This window comes from Mycteria americana, chromosome 2, assembly GCF_035582795.1.
Source record: "Mycteria americana isolate JAX WOST 10 ecotype Jacksonville Zoo and Gardens chromosome 2, USCA_MyAme_1.0, whole genome shotgun sequence".
NCBI lineage: Eukaryota > Metazoa > Chordata > Aves > Ciconiiformes > Ciconiidae > Mycteria > Mycteria americana.
In genome coordinates this window covers 123,719,201-123,746,572 of record NC_134366.1, presented here as the reverse complement: position 1 = coordinate 123,746,572, position 27,372 = coordinate 123,719,201, and the positions used below count along the sequence as shown (strand labels likewise).

General features: G+C 40.1%; 1 protein-coding gene across 1 annotated transcript in view; it reads right to left on the bottom strand.

The window, feature by feature from the left end:
- Nucleotides 1-27,372, bottom strand: part of LAMA3 (laminin subunit alpha 3) — a 122,179-nt gene that overhangs the window by 69,781 nt on the left and 25,026 nt on the right. The window contains exons 8-22 of the mRNA XM_075494487.1: nt 24,221-24,339; nt 18,882-18,972; nt 17,611-17,742; nt 15,660-15,722; nt 14,296-14,337; nt 14,029-14,166; nt 13,031-13,165; nt 10,278-10,412; nt 8,717-8,854; nt 8,142-8,188; nt 7,116-7,215; nt 5,840-5,892; nt 5,346-5,451; nt 3,469-3,568; nt 2,849-3,005 (exon numbers count right to left, since the gene is read on the bottom strand). Of these exons, the coding sequence (XP_075350602.1) occupies nt 2,849-3,005; nt 3,469-3,568; nt 5,346-5,451; nt 5,840-5,892; nt 7,116-7,215; nt 8,142-8,188; nt 8,717-8,854; nt 10,278-10,412; nt 13,031-13,165; nt 14,029-14,166; nt 14,296-14,337; nt 15,660-15,722; nt 17,611-17,742; nt 18,882-18,972; nt 24,221-24,339 (1,556 nt within the window). The remainder of the gene's footprint in view (nt 1-2,848; nt 3,006-3,468; nt 3,569-5,345; nt 5,452-5,839; nt 5,893-7,115; nt 7,216-8,141; nt 8,189-8,716; nt 8,855-10,277; nt 10,413-13,030; nt 13,166-14,028; nt 14,167-14,295; nt 14,338-15,659; nt 15,723-17,610; nt 17,743-18,881; nt 18,973-24,220; nt 24,340-27,372) is intronic.

The window sequence follows — 27,372 nt, the reverse complement described above, 5'->3', positions numbered from 1 at the left end:
CATTTGGCAAAGACAAACTCCATAACAGAAAAGAAAGGCTCAGGCAGCTTACAAAAGAATATAGAACAAAACCTCCTGTTGAAATAAAACTGTTGTTAAATAATAGCTTATCCAGAAAGATACAGAATGGCTGAACCAACACATGTGTTGATATTGCCTTGATACATGGACAGTATTTTACTGTTATTCTCCCCTCCTGTGCCATAAAGGAGGCATCTAGTGTCAAGGGCTTCCCAAGGAACAGGCCAGAATCACTGATCCTAGTCTGAGATCACACACAATGCTCCACAGCATGCAGATGTCTCAGACCATTGCTGAAACTTCTTCTGCCCCACCACCAGATCCCTCAGCTTCTTAGACATGCGATAGCATGCACGACTGTGCCCTTGGGCTGAACTGGCAACTCTGGAGCCACGCAGTTCTTGAGCCCACAGGAGGCTGCATTCACACAGCCCCCATTATTTAGTTTGCACAGCAACAGAATTGGCAGAGACACGTTCAAAGGTAGGTGGTGGATTAGGAAAAAGTAGGATTAGTGCAACCTCAAGGGTTTGGCTTCCTTCTTTCCATCCTAAATCCTAATGCTCCCCTCATAATCCTGCTCCCACCAGTTCACCCATCACGATCCACTCGCTCTCCCCTTCCAGGATGCTTGTGGTACACTGACCTCCCCACCACTGTGGTCCATTCTGCTTCCCCAAATGCACGCAGGTTTTCTCTGTTCCATACATTTGAGAACGGAGCACAAACCCTCATTTTCTCTTACTCCTAAAGCTACAATAAATGCAAGATTGCCAGCTCCCATATGCTGCTCTGAATGTATATTGTCAATTCTGTCATCATCATCCCAGAGACCTCCACCTTTTTAATAGAAATGCAAAGCAGAAAGCAAAGATAGACATATGACAGATGGCAGGGCTGAGAGATCTACAGATAGCTAAAATCTAGGTGACTGCAGAAGGGCAGTGGACCAGAACGGAAAATACAGACAAGTAGGGGAAGGTTTTACAAGTGTTGTTTTAAATGGAGAAGGATGACTTCTGAAGGATACTATATGGATAAGACAGGCACTGAGGAAACAAACAGATAGGAACAAAAAAGAAAAGGAGAAAGAAATAAAGAACATTCTTCAGGAGATTTATCAAAATGGTTTCTAAGCTTTTATGGAAAATCTAGAAGACACACTGAAGGGAGAGAAAGAAGAGATATGTGAGGAATGAGGGAGTGAGAGATGTCAGTCCCTGGCTTCAAGCAAAGACAGGGAGTGGGGTCAAATTATTCATTGTCACAAACTTAGGCAACTCTGGCCCATGCTTTAAAATCTGAGCCCAACTGTCAGCTTCTCAGTCTATAATGAGACACCCATGCCGGCAGCATGACAGGGCACCAGTGACCTCCACTGAGGTCACACACAGCTTATTTATTTCACCTCAAAAATTTTTAATTGTATTGAAATAGTCTCTTTCCACAAAAAGTTGTTACATTAGTCTTTTTTGTGGTAGATATGGTAACACTGTTTGTCTTCTACAAAATAAATGTCAGGAGGATTATTTCAGGGTCCTGCAAGACACTGAAATGCTATGTCAAAATTAGGAAAGTTCCTTGAAATGAAGAACATGAGACTATCTCAGTTATGCAAGGATCTAACTAAGGAGGGCCTGGAGCTCGCAATGACTTACATGAGTGAAAGGCTTTATCCAGGTAAGCAAAACAATGCACAAGTTTTGGCAAGATTAGAGACTAAGCCCTTTCACTACCTCTTTACAAAATGACACTGGATATGAAATGCAAAAAGCAGCTGAGTTAGAAAGCAGAAGTTAAGAAATCACAGCTACTGGAGAGTTGCCTTCATTTGTGAATGTGGAATAATTCTGAAGATCATATGAGCTCTGGGATTAAAAAAAAAAAAAAAGAACAAAGAGGAAAGAGTGAAAAATGAGTAACAGAAAGGAAATCACTATGCTTGTGCAATATGTGCTTATGTCTCAGTCTATAGTGATCCAAGTTAGTCCTTGGGCAACTTACAGAGGCTGGACACAACTATACCAGAGTACTACTTTTAAGAAGAGTGAGCAAATCCAATTTATTGCTCAAATCTACTCTTTTAAAATCCTGGTTCACTTGCTCAGCAGTTCAGTCCAAAGTCAGACAGGTCCCTTCTCACACAATTAAATTATGGTGACATTATTCCTGTGATTTACTTATTCCCTCTGCTGTCATTTAGTTTATTTGTAGACTGTCATGACACTAAAATTAATGTTACCAATATGCTCCGGCTCACAGCTTCTTTTACTGAATCACACATTTCCCTGTTTGCTGTAATGTGAAGGTATCATTCCTAATAAAAGTTGGCACCTTTCTCTTCCTCACCCAATACAAGTTGCAAGTGTAAGAGTCCAGTGACAGCACTGTGATGGTACCTGAAAATCTTATGGACACAGACTGCCATGGAATTGTGTAATTCAAATTATTTAGCCAAGTGTCAGTCTTCTGGTGTTTCCACTGTCCTTGGCATGACAAGAATTTCTGCACTTAATATTACAGAGTTTAAAGCTATTAGTTCTTTTCTTTACACCTATCGCAAAATGCATATTTCTCACAAAAAAAAAACCAAACTCAAAAAACATTTCTGAAGAACACATATTTGCACAAGCAATGACCAACTTACAATAATACCAACACTCACTAATCCAAACAGCGATACAGTGCCAAAGGGTTTGGATTGGTGAGATCCTGTCCTTTTTTCTGGCTTCTCCATGACCTTGCACGCCCATAGCAGTACTAGAGAGACCTACATACCATACACTTATGTTTTCACCCCAAAGCCTTGAGCAAAATACCAGCTTACTTGTATAGAGGACATCCGGGCATATCCTCTCCAACTGAAGCTAGGAAATTCCCGAGGATCATAGCCAAACCGAATTTCCCTTCCCTTGACAGTAGTGCCATCTTCAATCTCAAACTTCATGTGGTGCAGATCAGGGAAAAAATAGTTTTTTTCAGGCCTTTCAAGGAGAAAAAAAACAACAAAGAACTACCAGTCGCTATATGGTCTACATCTAAGAGCATAAAGCAGTGGAAGGGAGGTGACCTACTGATGACTGAGGAATCCTGATTGCAGCTAATAAATTCAAGACAACTGATAAGATGGATGTAATGAGAATTCTTTTTCCAGAAGCTTTTACAGCTGTACATTTTCCTATGTAACTCTTGATAGATATATAGATCCATACGCAGTATTATTGCACAACAGGTATTGGTTATTTGGGGAAACAAGTTAAAAAAATCTTATTAAAATAACAGAAGAAACCTGCCAGGCAAAATGAGTATCAGTAACGAATACCACAATTTACCAGCTTATTTATCAACAAATCCAGAATCTCACGTGAAAGGATAGCAAGGGACTTGTGGGCAGTTTCAAAAGAGCTATGCTGAAGCACGAGCTAGCAGGAGCTACCGCAGACTCACTCCCGACAGGCCGTCCCCACGACGTGCGCCCTGCACCGGCAGCCACCCGAGGCCTCGGCACACGCCGGGCTGAGGGATCCTCCAACATCACACCGGCAGCCTGTCAGGCAAAGAGCAGAAGCCAAATATCCCATCAGAAAAAAAGTGATAAAAGTTACCAGAAAACACACCTCGCTTCTGCTAATTAAACACCATTAATGACTTGTTTCCTCCTTCTGGAGCCCTTCAGACTCCCCTCCCCTCAGACTCTTTCAAACACATGTTAACACACGTGCATAAGCTGCAATTATTTCTGGCTTCCCATGTTTGTGGTTGTTTTCTTTTTTTTCTTCTTGTAACGTGACAAAAGCCACTTTTTTTAAAAATCACAAGTATTAAGCCATGCCACATTTACTAAATGCTGGGTTACGGTTTTGCAGAGCAGCCACTCAAATGTTTTTAAATTTGAAGCCAGAATTTCTACAGCAGTATCAGGATTAATAATTATTTAAAAAAAAAAACAAAAAAAACCCCTAATGTACAAAAAGTGTAAGATGTTAATTTTTCATAAAGTTAAGATGTTAATAAGTCTGCTACCCTAACATTGAATTTATCTTATAAAAATTGCACAGAACAAGAACATATGTGTTTATATAATAGCATACGCATATTTTTAACCAATACTGGACAACAATATTGAACAACTTTCTACAGGAGACAGGACTTGTGGCACAAACTAAAGGACACCTCTAGTAATGAGGTATAATGTATCGTACTAAGGAACAAGTATGCCTAGGCTAAAAATTTCAAACTGAATTGAAAGGTTGAAAGTTCCTAAACATGTATTTACATCGTAGTGTAAAAGCATCTAGTTTTCTCAGACATGTTAAGCACCTGTAATCTCACTGAAATCAAGGATAATTAAAGTATTTGACACCTTTGTGAAACCAGATCCCTTTAGTTAGCTCCTGGGTTTGCACATTAGGCATGAAAGCTTTGTTTGATACAGTCGCCATTATTTTTAACTTTGCACATATTAAATGATTGTTAGAAGTGCTCCAATGCTTTAAAAATAAATCTCGTGCATCAACCCTGGACAGGCATAAAGCACACTGAAGTCAATGAAAGTGCTTTCTATAATTTTAACAAACCTAAATCTACAGTGGGGGACAAGGATGGAAGGGAACTGTTGAAGTAGCCCTACATCACTCAAAACACATGGCAGAGCAAGTATCCTTCAGAAGAAGGACCACTTTCTTCACATCACAGCTGCATGTGGCTCTGCTTCAAAACACGTTGAGCCCTGGGCTAAAGCAATACACGAATATACCTGCAAAAAAAATCAAGCTAGTATCTGTTGTAACATTTTAAGTTTTTATTGCAGCAGCAGACCTTAGAAAACTGCTAAGCGGAACAGAGTGCTACCACTCTTACAGGTAACGCTCGCAGGAAAATCAGCCATCCCCGGCCCCACAACTCGGGAGAAGGAGTGAGAGGAGGAAGGACTCTCAGTTATCTTATTTGATAACAGCTTTAGCGGCGCCTGGTACGATCTCACTGCGGGCTTTGACAGAGAAGCCTCAGGCAAGTGGTAAATGAGACACTGGGGAAGGCGAGGTGAAGGACAATGAACTCAAAGAGGAACACCTTTCCTCACGTGAGTGAGCCACAAAATGGCTGGGAACCACAGTGGTAACATCTGCCTTGTTCTTTCTCCCTTTGGAAGGCACAGCAGGAGTTACATAGGTTACAAGCAATGGCAAGCAGTAGTGCAAAAGGCTGTGCATGAGAGTGATTCAACAAATACATCCACGCTTTCAGAATGCAACCTAGGGAATTCTAAAGACTTTTGTGCTAAGTGCAAATGTGCTACTAGAGATGTCCTTTATTCATTTTACCTCGGCAGCCAAAATAATTCTTGTTTTCGAGAGCATAATAACCAGCTTCACAAGTGCCACAGGAATCTCCACAAACATTAGGTTTGCAGTAACAATGCCCATTTTCCTGTGAAGAAAACAATTCCGTCAAAAATGTTTCAGCACCTTTTCCAGAACTTTAATCTTTCAAAACTTTGAATTGCCTCTAATTCTAAAGAGGAAAAACATTCTACTCTCAACAACAAATATTATCGGACATAACTTATGTCATTTATAATCTTAAATGAACAGACTAGAAAATACATAAACTCAAGATGATGAAAAATTTTCAGAACTTATACATCCCTAGGATGTATAAAAATTCTGTATAAAACTGCTTCTTTGTGGTATAAAACCAGCCACTTTATGTGCAAAAGCAATAATCAGTACTAAGATTTCTACCTTACCAAATGTTACAACAATTTATCTTTTAAAAAATCAATTTAATTCATGTCTTTCTTTTAATTTCACTTTACCTGCTGACATTCTCCGACTCCACTTAGTGTTCCACTCACTTCACACTGGCATGCTGCACAGATGAAAAAAAGACAATCTGCATTTTGTCTTTCCCAGATACTTTGCAGGAAAAAACCCCACCACCCTGAATCTGCAATTTTGAGTCATAGGGCCACAAGGTGGATTTTACTCTGGAAGGTCCAGAATAGCAAACAGATGCTGGCACAAGGTGAGAAGAAAAAGCAAAGGAGAAAGCATGAGGACTTCTGTGTATGTGCGATTCACTGGTGTGTTTTAAAGTGTTCTAACTTGTGTTTAACAAAAACAGTCTTGAATTTGGTTTTACAATTGTTTTCTTTCTTACAAACATTCAGATAATTGATGCAAAACAGTGTCTTCCAGCCTGACTGGCAGCTCCTATTCTGTGGTGCTACTTTGGGACCAGTTCAACTCTCTGTATGAAAAAATATAAATGAAGCAAATATTGTGGGAAGGAGCTATTCTGACCTAGAGGTTTGGTGAAACCCAGTATTGACTCTGTGACTGAAGGCAGAGAAGGTGAATTACATGAAAGGTGCAGTAATTAATCTTTGAGGAGATATTTAGACTGTATAGTATTTAGAGATTTAGCGTCAAAGATGTAATGATATTGGTATAGGCTCTAAGGCTACTCATCCTATCTAGGTGGCTGTTGTGGTGGAACCTGTTGGAAAGAAAATAGCTGGGGAGAAAAAAATCTTTAAAGATTTTTTATCTTTATTCTTTTTTAATCTTTAAAATTATTATCATCTGCCTGAAAAACACACACTCACTGTTAGCAAACATTGAAAATTGCAAACAGATTGGTATTATACAGACATAAACCATAACAGATTTGTCACATCCTGAGGCTACAAGAAGGCTTTTCACTCCTCTACAAGCTAGGAGATGATAATAAATGAAAAAGCACCTTTTTCTTAAAACAATGAGCCAAATTCTGGTTTCAGTGTTAAGGGCAGAAATCCCATCTCACTCCAGTAACACTGCCACAAGGGCATATGAAGTACACATCATAGTAAGTCAGAGCACACCTTGGTCCAGCACTAGCAAACACTCATGAAATTATGGTCTAATTTCTAAAAGTAACTGCTGGTATCATGGGTAATATGGTGTTACAATTAAGTATCATGAAAAACATGCTGTTAACAAGAGTTGTGAAAGTCACTGAGCACCAAAGATGGCGACAGCGAATAAAGATGACTTTCAAAAGAATTTGACATATTCCATAAGCCAAAGAAATATGTCATGAAGCCCTACCTGTACATCCCTCAGGGTTTTCTTTGGCCAGGTTCCAGTACAACGGTTTGCATCTATTACAGGTAGGACCTTCAGTGTGCTGAAGACACTGACAATAGCCCTAATGACAGAAAGGAGTTAATATGCATTCATCTGCTTCATAAAAAACATACTGCTCTTTAGTACTAAGAAAAACCTAATATTATTAACAGCTCAGGCAGTTTACTGACTTTTACAGATGCATGGAAACTGTGGCTGATTCAGACTTCTTAGATTTTTCTGTCTCATACTATCAGCACAGGATTGTTCCACCCTGTGTATTTTTTCCATATCCAAGTTATTCTAAATGTCCCAACAGATGTACTTTCCAATTTTTTTATAGCCATATTAGAACTGCTCTAAAGTATTAACTGTTTTGCAAAAACTTTAAAAAGAAAATGTCCTTAAAAATAATCATTAATTTTCATATTTACTCCTTCCTTTATTAGTGGAAGACACATATAGCTGTATGAATGAGCCTACATAGATACCTCTTCCATCTGTCAGACTTATCCTCTAGGTCTTCTTTGCTACACATTTAGCAATGACTGTGATTTCTGGTAATATGCTACTAATAATAACCATCAGTGTATTAATAACAATAATAGTGGAATAGTAACAGTTACAAAGAGATAATTTTTTCAAGAATAATTTGATGCTGAAATGGCCCATTGCTACCCAGAACCAGAAGGTCTTTGAGACATCATGCATAGGTATATATGCCCATCTGCATGTATATATCAGTGTTCTAGTGTACCAAGAAGACATAAACAGTATGCATATTCCATATATAAAAGATTTTTAAAAAATCCTTAACAGGTAATTGCATTGATATGATCAAAGAACAAAACACAAAGTTTATTTCCACTCTTACTCTGCAAATAAGCTTGTGCAATTCTTTCACAGTCTAAGGGCAGGCTTCAGGGCTTGAGCAATGAAGTGAATGTGTTCAGCAAAGGCACATGAATTATCAAGATATATTGTTCGCTGCAATGGTAGAATACTTACAGAATGAGAACCAATGCTACCTGAAGGGTCACATTCGCTGTTGATACCTTTATGAAATTAAAAAACAAACACATTGAAAGATCTTTTGAAAACAGAGCTGTGGAATGTAGTAGTGCAGAAGTACAATGTAGCAGGTGTGAGTTTGAAAGGGCTTTTTAATACGGTTACCTTGGAGGGACTCAAATACTTTAAACTTCAAAGACCAGCAGAAGCCTTTAATAATGATTTTTCAAATGCATATTTAGCCTACTTTAGACTATTTGGTTTGGTATGCAAAGTAGTCACTTGGAAAAATATAGCACTAACCTACAGAACTGAGATACCTTTTCTTAAAGTTCCTGTGCCATCATCTAAAAAAGGTTTTAAACTTATAGTTCACTTCATGAAATAACATAGAGAACGATGAATAAGCTCATCTAATATGTACTCCTGGTGTGTCCCTCCCTCCCTGCTATAGAAACTCCACTTCAGTGAGTTTCTACAAAACTTTGCATGCAGCAGACTGCCCTGGAGAACACTGCAATAAAAACGGGCAATCCAAATCAGAATGGAGGATTTTCCGTCAGAAGTGTTACCTTTGCAGTAGGGGAAACTGTCGGCTGCAGAAAGACACCTGTCACACCGTTGCCCCGTGACGCCTGTTTGACACTCGCACTGGCCCGATGCTGGCTCACACGTGCCGTGCTGGGAACCGTCGGGAGAGCACTGACAAGCTACACAACAACAAACATTGATAGCGGTGGAAGGGTTCACCCTGTAGGTATTAAGCAATAACTTCCCAAAACTTTAGTACTGGGTTTTGTACTAAAACTTTAGTACAAAACTTTAGAGGTTTGAGTACTATTTGTCTAGAGTGTTCTTCATTTTCCTGTGCGATAAATAGCTCACAAGGTCCTCCTATAGCTCACAGGGTCCTCACCCCTGCTTGGAACCTATGAGTTTGAGGTGACCTGTACCACCTTGGCATTGTTTTCTTCCCCTATTCTTGACAGAAACAGGTAGGATCATCTAAAACCATAATAAACCTCTCTTCTTCAACGTCTTTGTCTCATCCTAAGGGCAGACTTGGTTTTCCCTTTCTGCTTTCTTGATCTTCTTATGGTTACAGAAAGCACAGGGCAAATTCTGTAATTAGACCTGCACTTAAAAATATGATGGCAAAATATAGAATATAAAATTGTATACCCATCGCACCTTTAGATCTGAGGGCAGAGGAGGCCAGAAGCAATCTTTGAAATACAGCATGCAACAGTCTTACTGTTTCAGATTCCTGCATAAGGTCTCAGTTTGGCAGTGATTTATACATACAGGATAAATAAGAATAATGCCACAAAAAAGAACAATGCTGCTACATCCCAGGGGACTAATCCTTGCTCAGATAGAGTCTAAGGGTGAAATGGTTAATGACAATTATTTTAGCAAAGTAGTAGCCAGTCAAACCTGTCAGATTATTTTTTGCTGTGGTTGTGGTGATTAGTAATAGCAGAATTTTGAGGATACGTTGCTTCTTTAGCACTAATAATCTTTTGATTTCTAGGAAAGAGCAGTCCTGTTCATGATGATCAAGTGGCTTGCTGATTTGAATGACAGAGCCTGCAGGTTTCCTTCTGCTTGATGTGAAAAACCTATACAAACATTCTGGGCCTGATCAATTGATCCATGTGGGCAGGAAAAATTGCTGATATGATGGATATTTGCAGAGTCAAGTCCTTCTAGACTAGGATTTATGGTGCAATATTGGCACATGTCAAGAACACATACTAATAAACTTAAAAGTTTACAAGACAGTGTATCAAATATTAGAAGCCCAAACCAGTTGAAACACAGCTTATGTTCTGTAAGTTGAGTGAGCCAGAACTCATAAAGGTACATGCCCATTGCCCAGCCTAAGCTTTAGATTTCATATTTTAAAAGAGAGATACAAATGTGCCAAGGCCAAACACTGCCATGCTCACATTAATCCAACTAGTACAGGAACAGCGATGATGTGCCAGGGAGGACTACTAGAGTGCGTGTCTGCCAAGAAGCCTGGCCACTGGCTGGATCTTCACAGGTTTTGTTGCCAGCTTTGGATGGAACAAAACTATCATAGTTACACAGGTGACTCCAGTAAAAGGAAGAAAGGCTTTTACTCACGCAAGCAGCTGGGATAGCTGTAATAACCTGGAGCGCACTGGTCACATCTAAGTCCAGCGTAGTTACTATGGCACAGACACTGACCTCTCGGACCACATGTATTCTCCACTGAGCCAACAGCATCACAGTTACACTCTGCACAGAGAAAAAAAATAACTATCCTAACAGATACATGTCTAAACCAGTAGTTATTTAAGCCAGAGTTTGGGAAAAAAAAAAAAAAAGTAACCTTTGAATGTAATCATGAGGAATCCAGACGAACCATAATTTTACCACAAAAAAAAAATATCCTGAAATAGACACTTATAATGTAATTGCCTCCTCAACCATCGATAATCAGGTTCTTACTGTAATTCTGTAATGTACAGTTTAGAGATTTAGTTTGATGCCTGCAAAACGCATGTGTAAGGGACAGAAATCCATCTTAAAAGGGAAGAACGTCACATGAGAGAAGTACTTAACATCTTTAAAGAAATAACCTCTGAGAAACAGCATCCACAAAGCTAGGCTAGGTCTAATGGCTAACAAGAAGCTTATTAGTCAAACAGTTAATGATGCACAAGCATAGGTTCATGATGCACAAATAAATAATGCACAAGGTAAAAACTGCTGACATCTTAATTCTACAAGCTGGCAAGCAGTGCATTGCAGGAATCTGCATCTAATACACAAGGCACGTTGTCAGACTGTAACAACTAGCTGGATGGCTGCTTCTCTTGGAGTTACCACTATTTTAGGCTAACAGCTCTACCACAGATGAGATGTGCTATTTTACTGAAATGATGCTGGCAGTTACACAGGCCCACACTTTATAGGTACATGAATGGGAACCCATCTGGGAATCCCAGCTGCCCCAGGTACAAGCTGAAGTGTTGCAGTTAATCACCTGGCTTTTATGACCAACAGAAATGGCTGACTGACAGAAATATAAAACAAACAGTGTTGTTCTGTTCCGTGTTCATGTTCCTGGTTCCCCCTTTCGGTTCCTCTTTCTGCTGCAGCCAAGGACATCTGACTTTGCTGTGTTTACTTCAGAGATGCCTGGAAAGATGCAGGGCTTGCTGGGAAGTTGGTTTAAGAGAAATACAAATACTGAAGCTTCCAAAAACATCACATACACTGAGTCCACCCCCAGCTGAACATTATAGTGCATTGTCTCCTCATTTTAATGACATCGAATAGTTTAAAGGCTTTATTTTGATATCAATCCTATTGAATAAAGCCTCTATTGAGTTAAACAATTGAGCAGGCAAGACCTGAGAGATCAGTTTTAGCTGCAGGAGCCAAAAAGTTATAGATTTACCCCCCTTCCGAAGATGACAACTCCAAATAGGAGTAGCAGACTGGGCTGCTCACTTTCCACCACAGTTTGCAGCATGCTGCATTAGTTTAAATTTAAACTATTTTAAATAGCAGCTTATTTTAACAGAACAAGCTGTGAACTGCAGCAGTTTTGAGTCTGTGTTTTCAACTATTTTTATCTGTCTTTTACAATCTGTTTTTTTGCACGCTCTTTTAAGCTTTTATGTCTCTTTTCAGCTTTTGGTGTTACAAGTTTAAATGTATTCAATATGGGCTTGAATTGCTGTAAGATTGCTACCTGATTCAATTCTAAGAAAAAGAAAAGTGTTTTTTTTAAAACCAGTGAACAGCGTGTACCAATGCAGAACCCTGATTTTATGGTTTTCATTAAAAAATGTTAATCTACTCCAGACCATAAAGACTCAGTCATGTGGTATTCCTTTATTCCACCCATTATGTTTGGTAACACAACATAATATATCTTTGCAAGGGCATAAAGAATTCTGCTGTCTATTCATAGGACATAAACAAGTATGTAAGCCCAAAAGGAAGAAGACTGCTATAGCCAACAACCAAAAATAATGAGAGAAGAAAGCAAATCATAATGTTCCATACAACTCTTGTTAAGCTGCACAGGAAAGTACATACCAGAACTCAGCAATATCCTATATTCTTTCTCAATGTAAAATTCACTAAGGATTAAGGGCCTCTCTCTCACTCACTGCAAAGGCAAATGAAACCTAGGGGCCAGATAGGACTTGATGGATTCATCATATGCACACAAAGCCATTATGATATTCCAGGTTATCCTTCATCAATTTTCCTCTCTCATAAAAAGCAGGCTAGCCCTTGGTGGCAGGTACACTGGTGGAACCCCCTAGAGATCATTCATGTTTCACGATTACATGAAGAGAGTTTGGCTTGATGCCTGTCCTATGATCTTAAAATGAGTGAAAAATCATTGTGAAGGGCAAAATGGGAGCTTTCGTTTAGAGATCTACAGAACACACATTTTGCAAGGTACCAAACAAAGATCCTCAGTAAAAGTAGATTAGTGCTTCACAACTCTGCTTGGTTTTTTTACTATGCCAGTTCCTTAGCAGTCAAGCATGCTCTGTTGCTGTAGGTCTCCGTGTGAAAACAGCTTTCAAATTCTTTGGTTATTAGTAAGATAGCTGTGCTTACTGAGGCTATATCAAACTGTCTGGCCATGCAAAAAACAGCCTGTGAGAAAACCCACTATATAATTCTTCCCTACTATGGAAGCATTCCTGGAATTAGTGCGTGGAGAATGAGAATGTATGAGGACTTCACTGTAGAGAACAAGAGTTCCTTGCTCATTTACTGCTGGGAATATTGCTTCAGCCACTGCAAAAATGGCACCTGAAAAGCAGTCCTGTCTGCCTGTTCAGGGACCTGTTTGATGCTGTACATGCGATCAGCGGCCTTACCTTGACAGGCAGGGAATGAGTGGTGGCCAGGCTGACAGCTGTCACACTGAAGTCCAGCTACCCCTGAGCGACAAAGACACCTCCCAAGAAAATCACAGACTTCGGGCTGGGTACCCGCCGAGTTACACTCGCACACTGCAAACGAGAAAAGACATTTCAGAGACAGCCTCTGCACAGGCTCTCTTATCTTTCTTTAAATAAACAAAAAATATTTTAAAAGTGCCACTCCCTGGTGCTCAACAGGACCAAAATCTTCCCATCAAATTTATTTTGATTGATAACAGCTTTTATTGATTGCCCACATCAGTAATAATTCACTATCGAGGGAGACATCAATGAAAGAGCAAAAGAATCTGTCTCACAGTAACTACTGCGTTCAATATCAGCATTGAAGTACTACATTTAGCCTGTCCCCACTCAGAGTCTGATTTATCAATGCCAAGGGGTATGCCAACTATTGAAAGTAATTCCATCCTTTCTATGACTAAAATGAAACAATTTATGTTTGGATTTACAATCTCAGGTGGGAAGGGCTAATAAAATGCCTAAAAAGACAGTACAGAGATGGTTAATAAAGTTTAAAAACAGTCAGTTTTCTAGTATTGATTAGAAAGGGCAGCTTGATGCATCAAAGTGAGGTTGCAAACTCAAATTCAATTTTTAAATAAAAATAAACACAAATAAAATTTTAGAAAAACAAGGATAAGTAACAGAAATGTTTCCACTGTTATTCTAAATTTCATCAAAGTTACTAAATCCAACCTCAAACTGGAGCCTGACTGCTGCATCACACAGTAGATAGTGATCAATGAAACAGGGGCATTTTTAGATAGAAATCCCCCCCCCCCCATCACATTTTTCTTCTTCTTTGACTTCTGTGAGTTTGGGAGAGCCCCTTATGAACATATCTTTGTGGCAAAAAGGACTGAAATTGCCTCAGTGTAAAACTTGTGTCTGTATTTTGGATATGCTTGCTGAAAGGGAATGTTTTGGCTTACCCTGGCAGAAGGGGTAATGAAAATACCCAACTGCGCAAGTATCACAGGAAAACCCCTGAAATCCAGTCTGACATCTGCACTGTCCAGTATTTCCATCGCAGTCACCTCCCAGCACTCCTGCACCGTGGCACTGGCACGCTGAAGAGCACATTTGTAAAGAAAACATTTGCAGCATTACGATCTTTGTTCCTGTTTCACTTGGAAGCTGAAGGCTGGCATTTACATCGGAGCGCAGGCTCCAAGAGTCAAAGAAACTACGGCACTTACGCAGACACTGGAGGCCAAAATACCCTGGTTTGCAGCCACCTTCTGGTTACAACAGGAAGGGAAAAGAAAGGAAGGAACAATAAATGCATAAAATCACACAACTCCTCGTATTTTTGCAGAGAAAAACAGGTCGGTGCTTAGTAATTATTACTCTTGAACCAACAAAACTATTTGTATGACCCTTACATGCAAATCTCATTTAAAAAAATAATAATCTATAGCCATGCTCAGTCTGCCAGCACAAATTTACAACTACAGACACAGAGGCTTCCACTCAGAAGCAGCTAGCTGCCTTTCTTAAGCCTTGCTCTTATGACTCAGATGCTACTCATTGAAAATGTAAATAGCTCAAGATCTGTTTCCTCCAGTTTATATTTATTCATTTTTCTCTGGAGTTTTCTTTCTTCTTCTGTTTAAAAATATGTGAGAGAAGGGGATATGCGACAGAGCATACCCAGAGGCCTACCAGAGCAATTTTTTTGGATGCTGTACAAAGGAGGTAAGTGGTACAGGGGACTGAGGCTTTGTGGGCTGTGATGGCAACTGCAGACACTTTCAAGAAAACAATTGGGACTTGTAAATACATACATGGATTTATACTGTCTGCTTATGTCTAAGTGTCTGCGACATTCACAGAAGAAAACACTTTTTCATTTGCCAACATAAACTCCAGTTCTATTAAAGCTAATAGAAATAAAGGGGAAAAATGTTGATTTTAGGATATGAAAAAGGTTTTGAGGTTTTTTAAAGTTATTAGTCCTGAAGTGCATTACAAGTATGTATGCTCTAGCTGTGATGATGTCTCTGTTCTGCAGTATAATAATATATACTAAAAAATATAAGCCCACTGAGGGAATCATTGTATGGATTTCAGGCAGCTTTGCAGTGGGCTAAATAAGAAATATGTAGCTCTCTTAGAAATCAAAGTTTTTTCACTGCCAAGGGCAATGTACAACCTGCCAGGTGCAAGACGACAGTCCAGAAGCAGAGGCCATTTAGCCTTAAGAAAGAGATTTACACTGCAAAGCAGGTGACAAGTTGTACATGTCAGAAAGTCTTGATGGATCTGTTCATAAGAGCACCAAACAAGATGCTCAGCCTCTTCTGCAGATGTTTGCCAGAGGCTGGTCAAACTTATTGTGATCTGTAACTCTTTCTGAAACTAGCCTACTAAACTGTTCAATACGAACATGACAGTATGATGAACTTCTGGCATGAACAAAGGCTCTCTGAACGATAATACCAAGAGCGGCAAAATCACTACATAAATCTCCATGAAAGAGCAGGCACCACCGAAACAGTGAAAAATAGCCACACGAGGAAAAACAGTGAAATAAGGGGAAAAAAAAACACCAAGAACTTGCCAATTATGTCACCAGCCATAGCGTCCCTTGGATTTGGAGAAGTAAAAGGATATACAGGAATACCTTTAAAACAAAAGAAACAATGAAGTGTACTTGAAACAGACATAGTTATTTCACTAAAAACCATAACAAACCATGAAGTAATCTCCTATCAATACAGAGAGCATGATATTCACATGACCAACTAGTAACCAACTTCAGCTTAGTTTCCCTTCAGTTAGGAACCGGATAAGAAACATTTTACTTTTGCTCTCCAATTCAGGTGCAAACATCCCTTCTCAAAAGAACAGTATGAAAGGCCAGACACCATTTGGAAATGCTACCAGGTTGCTTCTCTGCTCCCTACCCTTTTGTACAGAAAGGTTTCTCAAGCTAGACGGTGTTATGAGAGCTATCTAGGGAGCTCCATATTTACTTCCCACTCCCTGCTTCCAGCTGAAGGTCCATCCCCTGCTATGTGCCACTATCACTTGCTACCTGAACTGCCAGAATTCATGGCATGCATGTTACATCTTGGGAGCTTTTTATTTGAGAATCCTTTTATTTGAGATTAGGAACAGGAAAGACATCCCAACAAACTTTCCTCCATTAAGATAAGATCCAAAGTTGATGTGCTACAAACATCAGTGGGACTTAGATCAAGTGGGACATCAGTGGGATGTCCATCACTGGGACATCAAGGGGACTCAGGACTTAGTCTACCTGAGCTGAACTTACTTAAAAATGTGGGATTACAAACAAGAGGATAAATGAGATGTGATAATCTAGAGTGTGGTGTACAGAGAGGATTTATTCTATCACAGCCATTGCATTTAAACAACATTCCATTTTTTACACTATTTTTTTCCTTTGTTTCATATTGATTTCCCTTTTCTTCCGTTTTTATCATGGTACCTCTGTTTTAGTCAGACCTCAAATCTTGCCCCAGAACAACACCTGTTTTATTGGCTGTCAGAAGCACGCTTCTCCTGAGGACACAAAACAGCCCACTGATGCATTTTTAGAATCTGATCATGGAGTCACATGTTTTTATGCAGTAAAGACAATCCTGATGTTACTTTTTTCCTCAGTTATTTTATACATAATTTGTTTATGGGGAAAGCATTTAATTGGCTGAATTCCCAACACTTAAGTTTAATCTCTTTATTTTAAAGTAAAAATCTAATTTGCAATTAATCAATAGCATTAGATAGCATTCTGTTACCATTTCCAATAAGCACTGAGAAGCACTCAGCATTTGTGTCACATCGTTTTTTCTAATATGTTTATTTTCTTTGGATTTACAAACACCTTTCCTTCAACCATTTCTTAAAAAATCTCATGCACACTGGAACCCTTCCTTTGACCACATATCCGCATCTACCCGCAGTCCAGCAAAAATAAGAGAGCATGGCTGAGAGCCTTATGCTCTGCCAGGAGGGCCTTTCCAACATCACGCAGGCACTATTTTAGAATTATTTTTATTTATTTTAGAATCCTCCAAAAGCCCACAAGCTTTGTTTATCAGGGATGCAAGTTCCAAATCCTAGGATGTGTCAAGGAGAACACATAACCATTTTCTCCCCTCTCTCTCACTACAGGCATGTTCCACTTTCCAGCCCAAGTGGTCTTTATACCTTAAGACCCTGAGACATGTTTAAACAATTTGTCCAGGGCTTTAGGACTTAAGTTCATGACTTACTAAGACATAGGCTGTAGCCTCAAGAAAGATGTCTTAAATGAACTCAGAATTGTGAGAATGCAGCACAATCTATTTGCTTTTCAAGTAACCATCATTTTGTAAAATAAACCAGTTTCTCTTCAGTATTATGACAACTGATTTATCAGAACGTGTAAACACGTGAAGCTGAAATGCCAGATGTTTTAACCAAGTCAAGTGTAATGAAAACTGCTAATTCTTTAATGCACATTTAAAATACTGGAAAAGAGGCATTTTTATTTGTATACTTACGGACACAAGACGGATAACCGTAGAATCCATCAGCACAGCGTTCACAGTTTTCTCCTTGGAAATTCTGTTTACAGAAGCAGCGGCCAGACCCTTCCTCACAGCCCTCTGCATGCTCCAGGTTACAACTGCAGGCTAAATAGGTATCAGCAATTAGGCACTCTTTGGAAAAGAATTAATTTGCCTTTTACAGCAGTGCACAATGACATTATAATAGTAAATTTGCAGTTGTGAATGCATCATTGTTTGAAGAAGTAACATTTGCATGCTGTTACATATTTTCCAAGTAGTCTATATCACCTTTAATTGAGGTGGATCACAATTAATCTTTGTGATATCCCTTAGAAGTAAGACCTATGTTATTTTCTTAGAGTGTTGAGTATTTTTAATTCAGAAAACTGCATGTTATTACTCCACAGCACTGCAGCAACTGTCTTTTCTGTGGCATCCGCTCATCTCTCTCCATGGTCTAGGCTAAGCACGATGCTCCATCCACCTTCCCTTGCACACCATGTGCAACATTATGGCAGCATGCCACGGCTCTGTTGACTTCTCATTCATTTCAATACCCGAACTCAGCAAACTGAGCTTCCTCCTACCTGTCACAAGGCTCCTTCAGCCTGTTTGTAATTCAACTCTTATCTCTTACCTATACTCAGTTCTTCTTTTTTAAATTGCAAATCCTATTGCATTATTTATTAGATGTTAGGTTCAGCACTGCATAAAGAAGTAGTAGTGAACCTCATGACCTTTTGAGCTATAGAATAAAATTTTCAAGTGACCAAGAGCCAAAGGATACCTCATATATACAGCAGAGAGCTAAGAGAAGCAAAGTCATGAGGGTAGGAGATAAGAGTGCCTTTGTAGAGGTGGCGGACTTGGCAGTGTTAGGTTTACAGTTGGACTCAATGATCTTAAAGGTCTTTTCCAACCTAAATGATTCTATGATTCTATGGTTCTATGCCACCTCACTGTGGGGTGTGTAGCAGCACCCCAGGCTTACATGATCCTATCTCCTCAGCAGCCTTTTCTGCCTTACTTCCTCCTATTGTCCTGCTGATGGACTGAAGCTTTAGGCTCATATGACACGTAAGTTGAGAAGAAAGGGTCTAAAAGGGTCTAAAGCAAAACAGAAAGTCATTTGCAGTTGTTCTCCAGCATCTTTTGGCAACTCTTTCATTTTTCCTCCCCAAAAGATGCATCCCATGCCTTCATTATAGCAAAAAAACCCCAAGCCACCACCATGAGAAGATACTTAATAGAAAAGGGCTCACGTATACAGCCATCAGGAGCTCTCACTGGAACACCATAAGGACGATAGTAACCTTTTGCACACTTCTCACAGTTAATACCAGCTGTGTTATGCTGTGCAAAATAAAACAAAAGTAGAGTATGAGATAAAAAGGGGAACTTGGAAGAATTAAGAAATAATAACATCCTTTACACTGTTTCTATATACAACTAAAAAGGATCAGCACAGGAAAAAAATTGAATATGACTGCAATAAAGACAGCATTCATCATTTGCTGTTCTTTAACCACCTGTTCTCTACAGAATTCTGAATCATTGTATTCTCACATAAAGCAGCTGAACTTTATCTTTAAAGCATGATAAAAAAGAGCTATTTTAACAAAAAAAAAAGTAAATCTAGGAAAAAAAATTGTTTTCACTATCACATGATATTTATCTCTTTTTATACTACTTTCTTATCATAACATACACATCGTTCAGGCAACTGCATCATTAATTTTTCCTCATACTATATATTACTTTTTTGAATACCCTAAGATCACCAACATCTAAATAAACCAAAATGTGATCAGTCAGGTCAGCGCAAAACAGATCTTCCATCAGAAAAGCATACCTCTCTACAAACATGTGTTTCCGGCACACAGAAAAAATATCGTAAGTAACTTGAACCACAACAAAAATATATAAATCCACAGTGAACACAGTCCTGAGTGTGTTTAAACTCGTGCAGCAAAGCTCTCCCCTGTGGTGGGGGCAGCAGGAGCAGGCAGCAGCGACAGCATTCACCAGTTGAGTAAATCATGGTCACAAGGCATTCTGGTGGGCCCGTAGTCTTGCGACCGGGGAACGGGAGGTGGAAGGGAAGCTTTGCCCTGGAGCAACCAAAGCAGCTGTCCCCAGCTCCCACTCGCTGTTTAGTTCCTCCTTAGGGAGTGTTGCAATTCAGGGCTGAGCAGGGACCCAGGTGGGTCAGTTCGTGAGCAGGGCACCCAGGACGCTGGTGGGGCTGCTGCTCGTGGTTGGCGCTCTCAGTTTGTGCAGTAGTTTTGGGTTGTTCTGCTTCCAGTTCTGCTGGGAGCTTCCTCCAGCATCTTCAGACCTGAGCTACTGCTGGGAAAGGCTGACGCTAGGTCAAGGAGGGTGATCCTCACATCGCACAGCAGCGGAGACGCAGTAGTTGCTGCAGCACTTAGCATGGCAGGAGCACAGCTGTTGTCTCACAAACGGAGTTCGTTACCTGGTGTGCAACATCCAATACACGCACAGAGCCGAGATATTGATTTATTTCTGGTTTTGCACAAAACCGGGTGCTAGGTGGTAATTCCACAAAGCTAGCACACTGCTCATTCATGCAGGTACAATATTTATACAGCCTCGTTATACATGTGCATAAGTAATTACGCAAAGCGGTTTTCTATTGGTCTACATTTTCTTGTCTCAATCTTAAAGCTACAGTGCTACTTTAATATTCTGTGCATGCTCAAAGGTGAGGGGTCTCTGCTTGGGCCGGGGTCTCCAGCTCAAGGGGTGTGATTTTCAGTATTATAATGAGGATAGTTCACGTGAGGGTGCTTCTTATCACACTTCCACTAGTAGTTTCAGGTTGTTCCCAAAACATCTTAATTAGCTTACCTATTTCTCCAGGATGTGCTTTACTCCCAAGGACAATAATTCTTGATTAGACATTCCACATTCCAGTATGAATCCCCCTTATCAACTTTACGTATGTCTTGGCCTTCCACCAGCTCTAGTATACTTCTCACATCTAAATATTTAGATCAGACCGACCTTCCACGCATACCTGTATAACACTGAATCTGACTGACTACACAGCGGGGCCCAGCATCTCGCTCAAAACTGTGTAGGGCTACTTGGAGATTGTGCAGTGATGGTCTCAACACATTGCAGGGCACATTCTTTGGACATTACCGGTGCTAACACCCCTGGCACATCAGAGACCCCACCCCAGACAGAGCTCCGGGATGGTGGATGCCACTGTCCAGATCTGGGGCTGCACAGAATGCCTGGGCCTCTCCCTGGGACTGGGGCAGGTGATGAACCTGTGCAGAGCTTGTGGGTAAGGATCAGAGGACAGAGCAGCACAGCTGATATTGCAGTAGATGTGTTACAAACCACCTGAACAAGGAGGCAGATGAAGCCTTCTTTAGGCAGCTAGAGAAAGCCTTGGTACTCATGGATGACTTTAACCACCTCAATATCTGCCGGAAGGACAATGCAGCTGGATGCAAACAATCCAGAAGTTATCTCAAATGTATCAAAGAATTTCTGGATGTAGAGATTCATAAACCAGTTAGGGGAGACGCTCAGTTCCAACTGACACCCACTAACAAGGAAGAACATGTGAAGGTTGCGGGCAGCCTTGGCTGCAGGGATCCTGAGACTGTGGATTTTAAGATCCTGAGACAACTAAGCAAGACAAATAGCAGGATTACAGTCCTGAGCTTCAGAAAAGCAGATTTTGGCTCGTTCAGGTATCTGCTTGGCAAGATCCTGTGTGAAACTTCCCTGGAGGAGAAAGTGGACCAGGAGAGCTAGTTGATTTTCACAGATAGCCTCCGTAGCACAAGAACAGTTCTTTCCAACATGCAGAAAGTCAAGTAAGTATGGCAGAAGGCCAGTACAGATAAATACAGAGTTCCTGATTGAGCTCAAACTCAAAAACAGAGTATACGGAAGGTGGAAGCAGGAACAGACTACTTGGTGGCAATACAAAGACATTGCCCACACATGCAGGAGTGGAATTAGGAAAGCCAAAACTTAGCTGGAGTTAAAACTAGCAAGGGCGGTGAAGTGTGAAAAGAAAGGTTTATAGGAGTACATCAGCAGCAAAAGAAAAGCTAATGGGAGTATGGGTCCATTGCTCAGTGGGGAAGGAGATCCAGTGAACAAATCAGCTTAGAAGCCATTTCTAAACACATGAAGGACAGGAAGGTGATTGGACGTATTCAACATAAATTTATCTAGGGCAAAGTATGCCCAATCAACCTCATTGCTCTCTGTGATAAGATGACTGGTGCTGTCAGAGCCACCAAGATGGTGAGGGACTGAAGCACATGACACCCAAGAAGAGGCTGACAGCTGGGCCTCCTCAGCATTAAGAAGAGAAGGGAGAACTTACTATCTACAACTACCTGATCAGAGGCTACAGAGGGGATGGAGCCAGACTCTCTTCTCAGAGTTCCACAGCAATAGGATGAGAGGCAACAGGCACAGATTGGAATATGGAAAATTCCAATTAGATATTAGGGAAAAAAATTTATCATGAAAGTGGTCAAACACTGAAACATGTTGCCATGCGTGGTTGTGGCATCTCCGTCCTTGGAGGTGTTCAAGGCTTGACTGGACAAGTCCCTGAGCAACCTGATCTAATTAGACCTGCTCTGAATAGGGGGCTGGACTACATGATTTCCAGAGCTCCCTTGTTATCAGACTCTAAAGAAACTGAATCGATCTTTGTATGCAACATTTCAATTCTATCACTTCTTTGTTCAAGCATCCATTCCTAACACTTTTTTTCCCTGACACAAACAGAAAAAATAAATTAAAATCCATGTGCTTTATCCATGAAAAAAAAAGGCTATAATTAGATTTATGGTAAACTCACTTAATTGAGCATAACTTCCACCAAATTAGGTTACAAATAATTAATATCAGTCATATAACCAGGACTCAGAGATTTAGATTAATTTTGCTCTTTTCTATCCTGGAAGCAATATAAGAGAAATGTTCTTTCATGAACAAAGAGCTGACAGGAAGGACCAACATGATAAATCTTACCAGACTGCATGGACAAAGTTCTGCACAGAAATGTCAACTGGAAGACAAAGAACATTTCTTCTACTCTTGCTAGTAAAAATAACTCTACTCTCTTCTGACTGCCTTTTGGACAATATCTGATTATGCTGTGGCAATAAGATGGAAAACATACCCTATAAATTTTACTGGATATTTCTTTTTTATGTTCATTAAATACCACTATATTTTTAAATGCACAGCATGGTAATACATAAATCATGATGCATAGGTTTCATAAGAACATAGGCTTGATGATAATTTTCCCTCTGAATTATGTTCTGGTCAGCTGCTTGTCATCATACTTGAGATGACTTAACAACAAAAGGAAGACAGACTTCCAAATAAGTCTGAATGTATTTAACCCTGAGATCACTGAACCAATGAATAATTTAGGTTGTAAGGGACCTCAGGAGGTCAGGTGGTTCAGTCCCACTCAAAGCAGAGATAAGTCCAAGATTAGATCAAGTTGATCAGAGCCTTGCATGATCTTTCCTGATAGTAATTAGCCAGAGTAGGACAAAAGTTACGCAGGATGACAGACATTCTTTCTCCTTCCAAGAATGTGCTATTCATTAGTGACAGATACAGAGTAAAGTCTCTGATTCCAAATTTACATTTGTTGATTCAATCCAACCGAACCTCTACGAGAGTTAAGGGACTGGAGCACGTGACACGTAAGGAGAAACTGACGGAATGGCTTTGGCTGGCTTGGAGAAGAGATGTTCACGGAGGGTAGAGGTGTCTAATGGCAGTTTTCCTCTACCTAAGAAGGGGGTTACACAGAAGACAGAGCCAACTCTTCTCAGACATGCACAGCAAAAGGACAAAAGCCAACTGTCACAAGTTGCAATTGGGGGAAATTCCTACTGAACAGTAACAAAAATCTCTTTACCACAACAGCAATTAAGTGGTGTAAAAGATTACCCAGAGTCTGTGTAATCTCCATCCTCAGAAATTTTCAGAACTCAACTGGACATTTCTCAGTGCAACCTGATACAACTTTGCATCTAGTCTTGGTTTGAGTGGAGCACTAGTCTAGATGACTTACAGAGGCCCCTTCTACGATTCTGTGCTTTTTCAATACCTATAAGCTTCCTTCTTGGTATAGCCTATGTCCTCCTTTACTCCTACTGATGAGGGAGAGCCCTCTGTGTTTTGATACAGTAAGGAACCAGCTGGCCTGAGCTGGAATTTTATTTGGTTAATTTTACTTCCTTCTGTTTCAGGGGAATGGCAGAGTTTGTAATAACAGCAAAGGGAACTTTTGTAGTTGATTTAACTGTTGCATTGTGTGGCTTTTTTTTGAATCACACAGGACTGAGTATAAATGCAATTTGTATGTGTCTTTTATACATTAACAAGCAATGTTGTACAATGTAAATTATTTTCAGACACCTTTTTCCCTGCTTTGAGTACAAGTAACAACCCCAGAGAAATGGAGCTATCTAGACTGGTCAGCCTCCAAACTATTGGTGTGGGCGCAGTTCCACTCCAGTAGCCCTTCTTCAAATGTCATTTATTTAAACAGACCAAAACCACCTTTTACCTGGCAGTTCATGCAGACTCCTCCGCCTTCATAATGCCCGTGGATGTTTAAGCTTTCTCGACGCTGATCAACATCAGCATCATAGTAGCAATCAGTGGCGTGTCCATGGCAATTGCAGGCTGAAAAAGTAATATTCCAAGTCAGCTTCCATTATAATGCTGGAATTCAGTAATGTAGCAGAGGTGAAAAAGAAGCTTGGATTTTTTATGTATAGAGATACTCAGGTACGTTGGAGTATGTTCAAATACACATATTTACCTATTAACAACCAGATTTTCACACCAGAAACATGGTAAGATCATCTAGATATGAGGAAAACATGTGCTGCTAGGCTTATCAGAGGAGGCAACAGTTGTACCATCTAAAACCAATATATTTATGCATAAAGGCAGAACTAGAAAGCTCCAGAAGAATGGTCACGGCAGTTTTTAAAAATTATCAAAAACATGTTCAAATGTTTATTCTACTTTTGCATGTCTAAAAATACATCTGGGCTGAAGCTGTGTGCACTAAACCTTTATTTAAAATAAATAATTATAAAGAAGACATACACATTTGAATAAAAAGACCTACACCAAAGAACTCTCATACTCAGCCATAGATACAGACATACCAGCAAACTTGGCTATACATTTACCCAGCTGCTGTCTTCTGAATGGAGAAGTTTTAGGTACAAGTTCATTCTACTTCCTGGGAATTGTGGATTCAAAAAGAAGTATGGTTTAAAGAAGTATGGTATGAAGAACAATAATAACACCAACAATAATAAATTATTATTATTATATAGAAAAGGATAGAATTAGGTGACTGAGATAACTCATTTCCCCAGTGTGTGGTTGTTTATAGTCTCAGCTATGATAAATTTTACTTTGGGTGGTTTGTGGTTAGCTCCTTTCCTTTATTTTTCTCTTCTGTTAAGCCAAATAAAGGTAACAGCTGAACTCACAGTGGCTCTGAATCCATCTCTACATACATGTTCTGCTATACTTTTAACCCCTTCTAACAGATGTTAATATTGCAGTGCTCAAAAGACATCGAAAGAGAGATACCTGTGAGGCTTTGCTTGCACGTCAGCCTCACATATGTCTCAGTCTAGGAAGTTCACCTATTGAAAACATCTGAGAAACATCCATCTAATTTCCTAGAGATCAATTACGTGTATCTCATAATCTTCCTATCTTCGTTAAAATGAATCTCTTCCCGCTGGTCATGTAAAGCTCTGCCTGTCTTCACTGAAATATTCCAGAACTATAATATAAATCTGAGTAGGAACCAACCACAGTAGCAAGCACACAGAATAAATCAGAGGGCAGGACCATGGTTTTGCCATAAACTCATCCTATGTCTCTTTTTTCCTGATCTGATCTTTTCTCACTGGAGAGGAACAACAGGAATTTTTCTGAAAGAATGCAGGAAGCAAAAAAGGCTTCCCCAAGCATCTGGGTGCTAGGTGAGATTTAATTACAGATGTTCCAGCACTCCAGGGAAACCTTCCCAGGAAATTCCTGAAGTTTTGACTTTATAAAGCTATGACTTCATGTTTAGGGAAATCCTCCCTTCATCTGGACCAGGGGATAAGATACTCTGGAAGGCAATGGGTTCCTGAAAGCACCTCAAAACAGACGCTAAGGGCCCTGGCCCTACTTTCTTCATGGTGAGGGAAGTGTATGGGAAGTAATCCTTCCAAACTCTATTCCAAGTACCTGGCAAAACTGGGAGCACAACCCAGGGACAACTGATTCTCCATGCCTTGCCACGTGATCATACAGACAAAAGAAGGGAAACTGGATCATTCTCTGTATCTCCTCTACATCTTTATATCTGAACAGCTTTGGACAAGGAAGCCTTTTCCTAGGAACTACCAACAACACAGCTGAGGTGGTGGCCTGCCATCAGGTTCCCTTATGGTCTGCTGACAGGAACCAGACAGGTCGAGGCTGGGTTCCCTGGCCAGGTTGTGATAGCCTGTGAAGATCTTTGGGGTTTTTATTCATATAATTCTTCAAGAAAATAAAACATTGCACAAATGAGATGCTGGTTCAAGATACAAAGTCAGAAAAGGAAAGAAGAGAACATCCAAAAAAAAAAAAGATTTACAACGTAAATAAAAGCTCCTTGCCTCTAGGGCGAAACCATCTGTGAGCTACAGCTCACAAGTATGTCTTCTAACAGCAATAGGAAATTATTTGCTCTGATTATAGTAATAGCATTTTCTCTCACAGTGGAATAGAAACCCCTTCTACCTCATCAAGCATCTTCTCACCACTTTGGGCCATTTGTTGACCCATACAGTACTGGGAAACTCATAGCAAAACGTTGGGCTTATCCCTACAAGCTCCCACCAACCTCTTTCAATCAGTTTCTCTCAAGGGACCTCAGGCTTCTGGGAAGCTTAACGAGGTTGCTTTAATTCCTTCACTAGTGGCTGCCAGGAAAAGAGGCCTGCACCTGGCAAACGCGCTCAACAAATCACCTCAAACCACTCGGAGCAATCCATACTAAAAAGGGTATTTTTTCAGAGGTGGTTAGAAGCAAAGTTGTTTTGGCTCAGACTCTTGTAGATGATCTTCTATAAACTCATTCTTTAAAAAACATGACATTATTTATGTTGTCTATCTCTTTCCTGGCAGAAAATGCTTTCCTTTCAAAGAAGAGAATTTAAATGAGGTTTCAAATATTGTCCAAACATTGTGTCCCAACATGCCTATCTCCTATCAAGCATTTTAAACATCTCCCCCCCCCCCTCCCCCGCAACACTCAGTCTTACTTCTGCAGTTTAGATTAAACAAGCCATCTCTTTATTCCTCAGACTAATTATATAGGTACATCTCTTTGGCTTTCAAATAAGGTTCCCCTTTTAACGGTTTGTACCCACCGGCTACGCTACTCTCAGGAAAGGTAGACGAGGAAAATAAATTAGGCCAGACACAAAGGAAACTGCAGGCTGCCAACACATTTGCTCAGAATAGGATGTGCACAGAGATGGCTGACACTGTCTGTACCACACTCACTGGTTTCTGGCCAGAAGGATGCAAACCACCCATGTGCTACAGTACATACCCGTCCATCAAAAAGGGGTCCGTGCGGTCATTTTCTTTCACAAAAGAAGGAAAAACAGGGGAGGTGGGAGAAAGGTCAATGGGCTTCTTCAG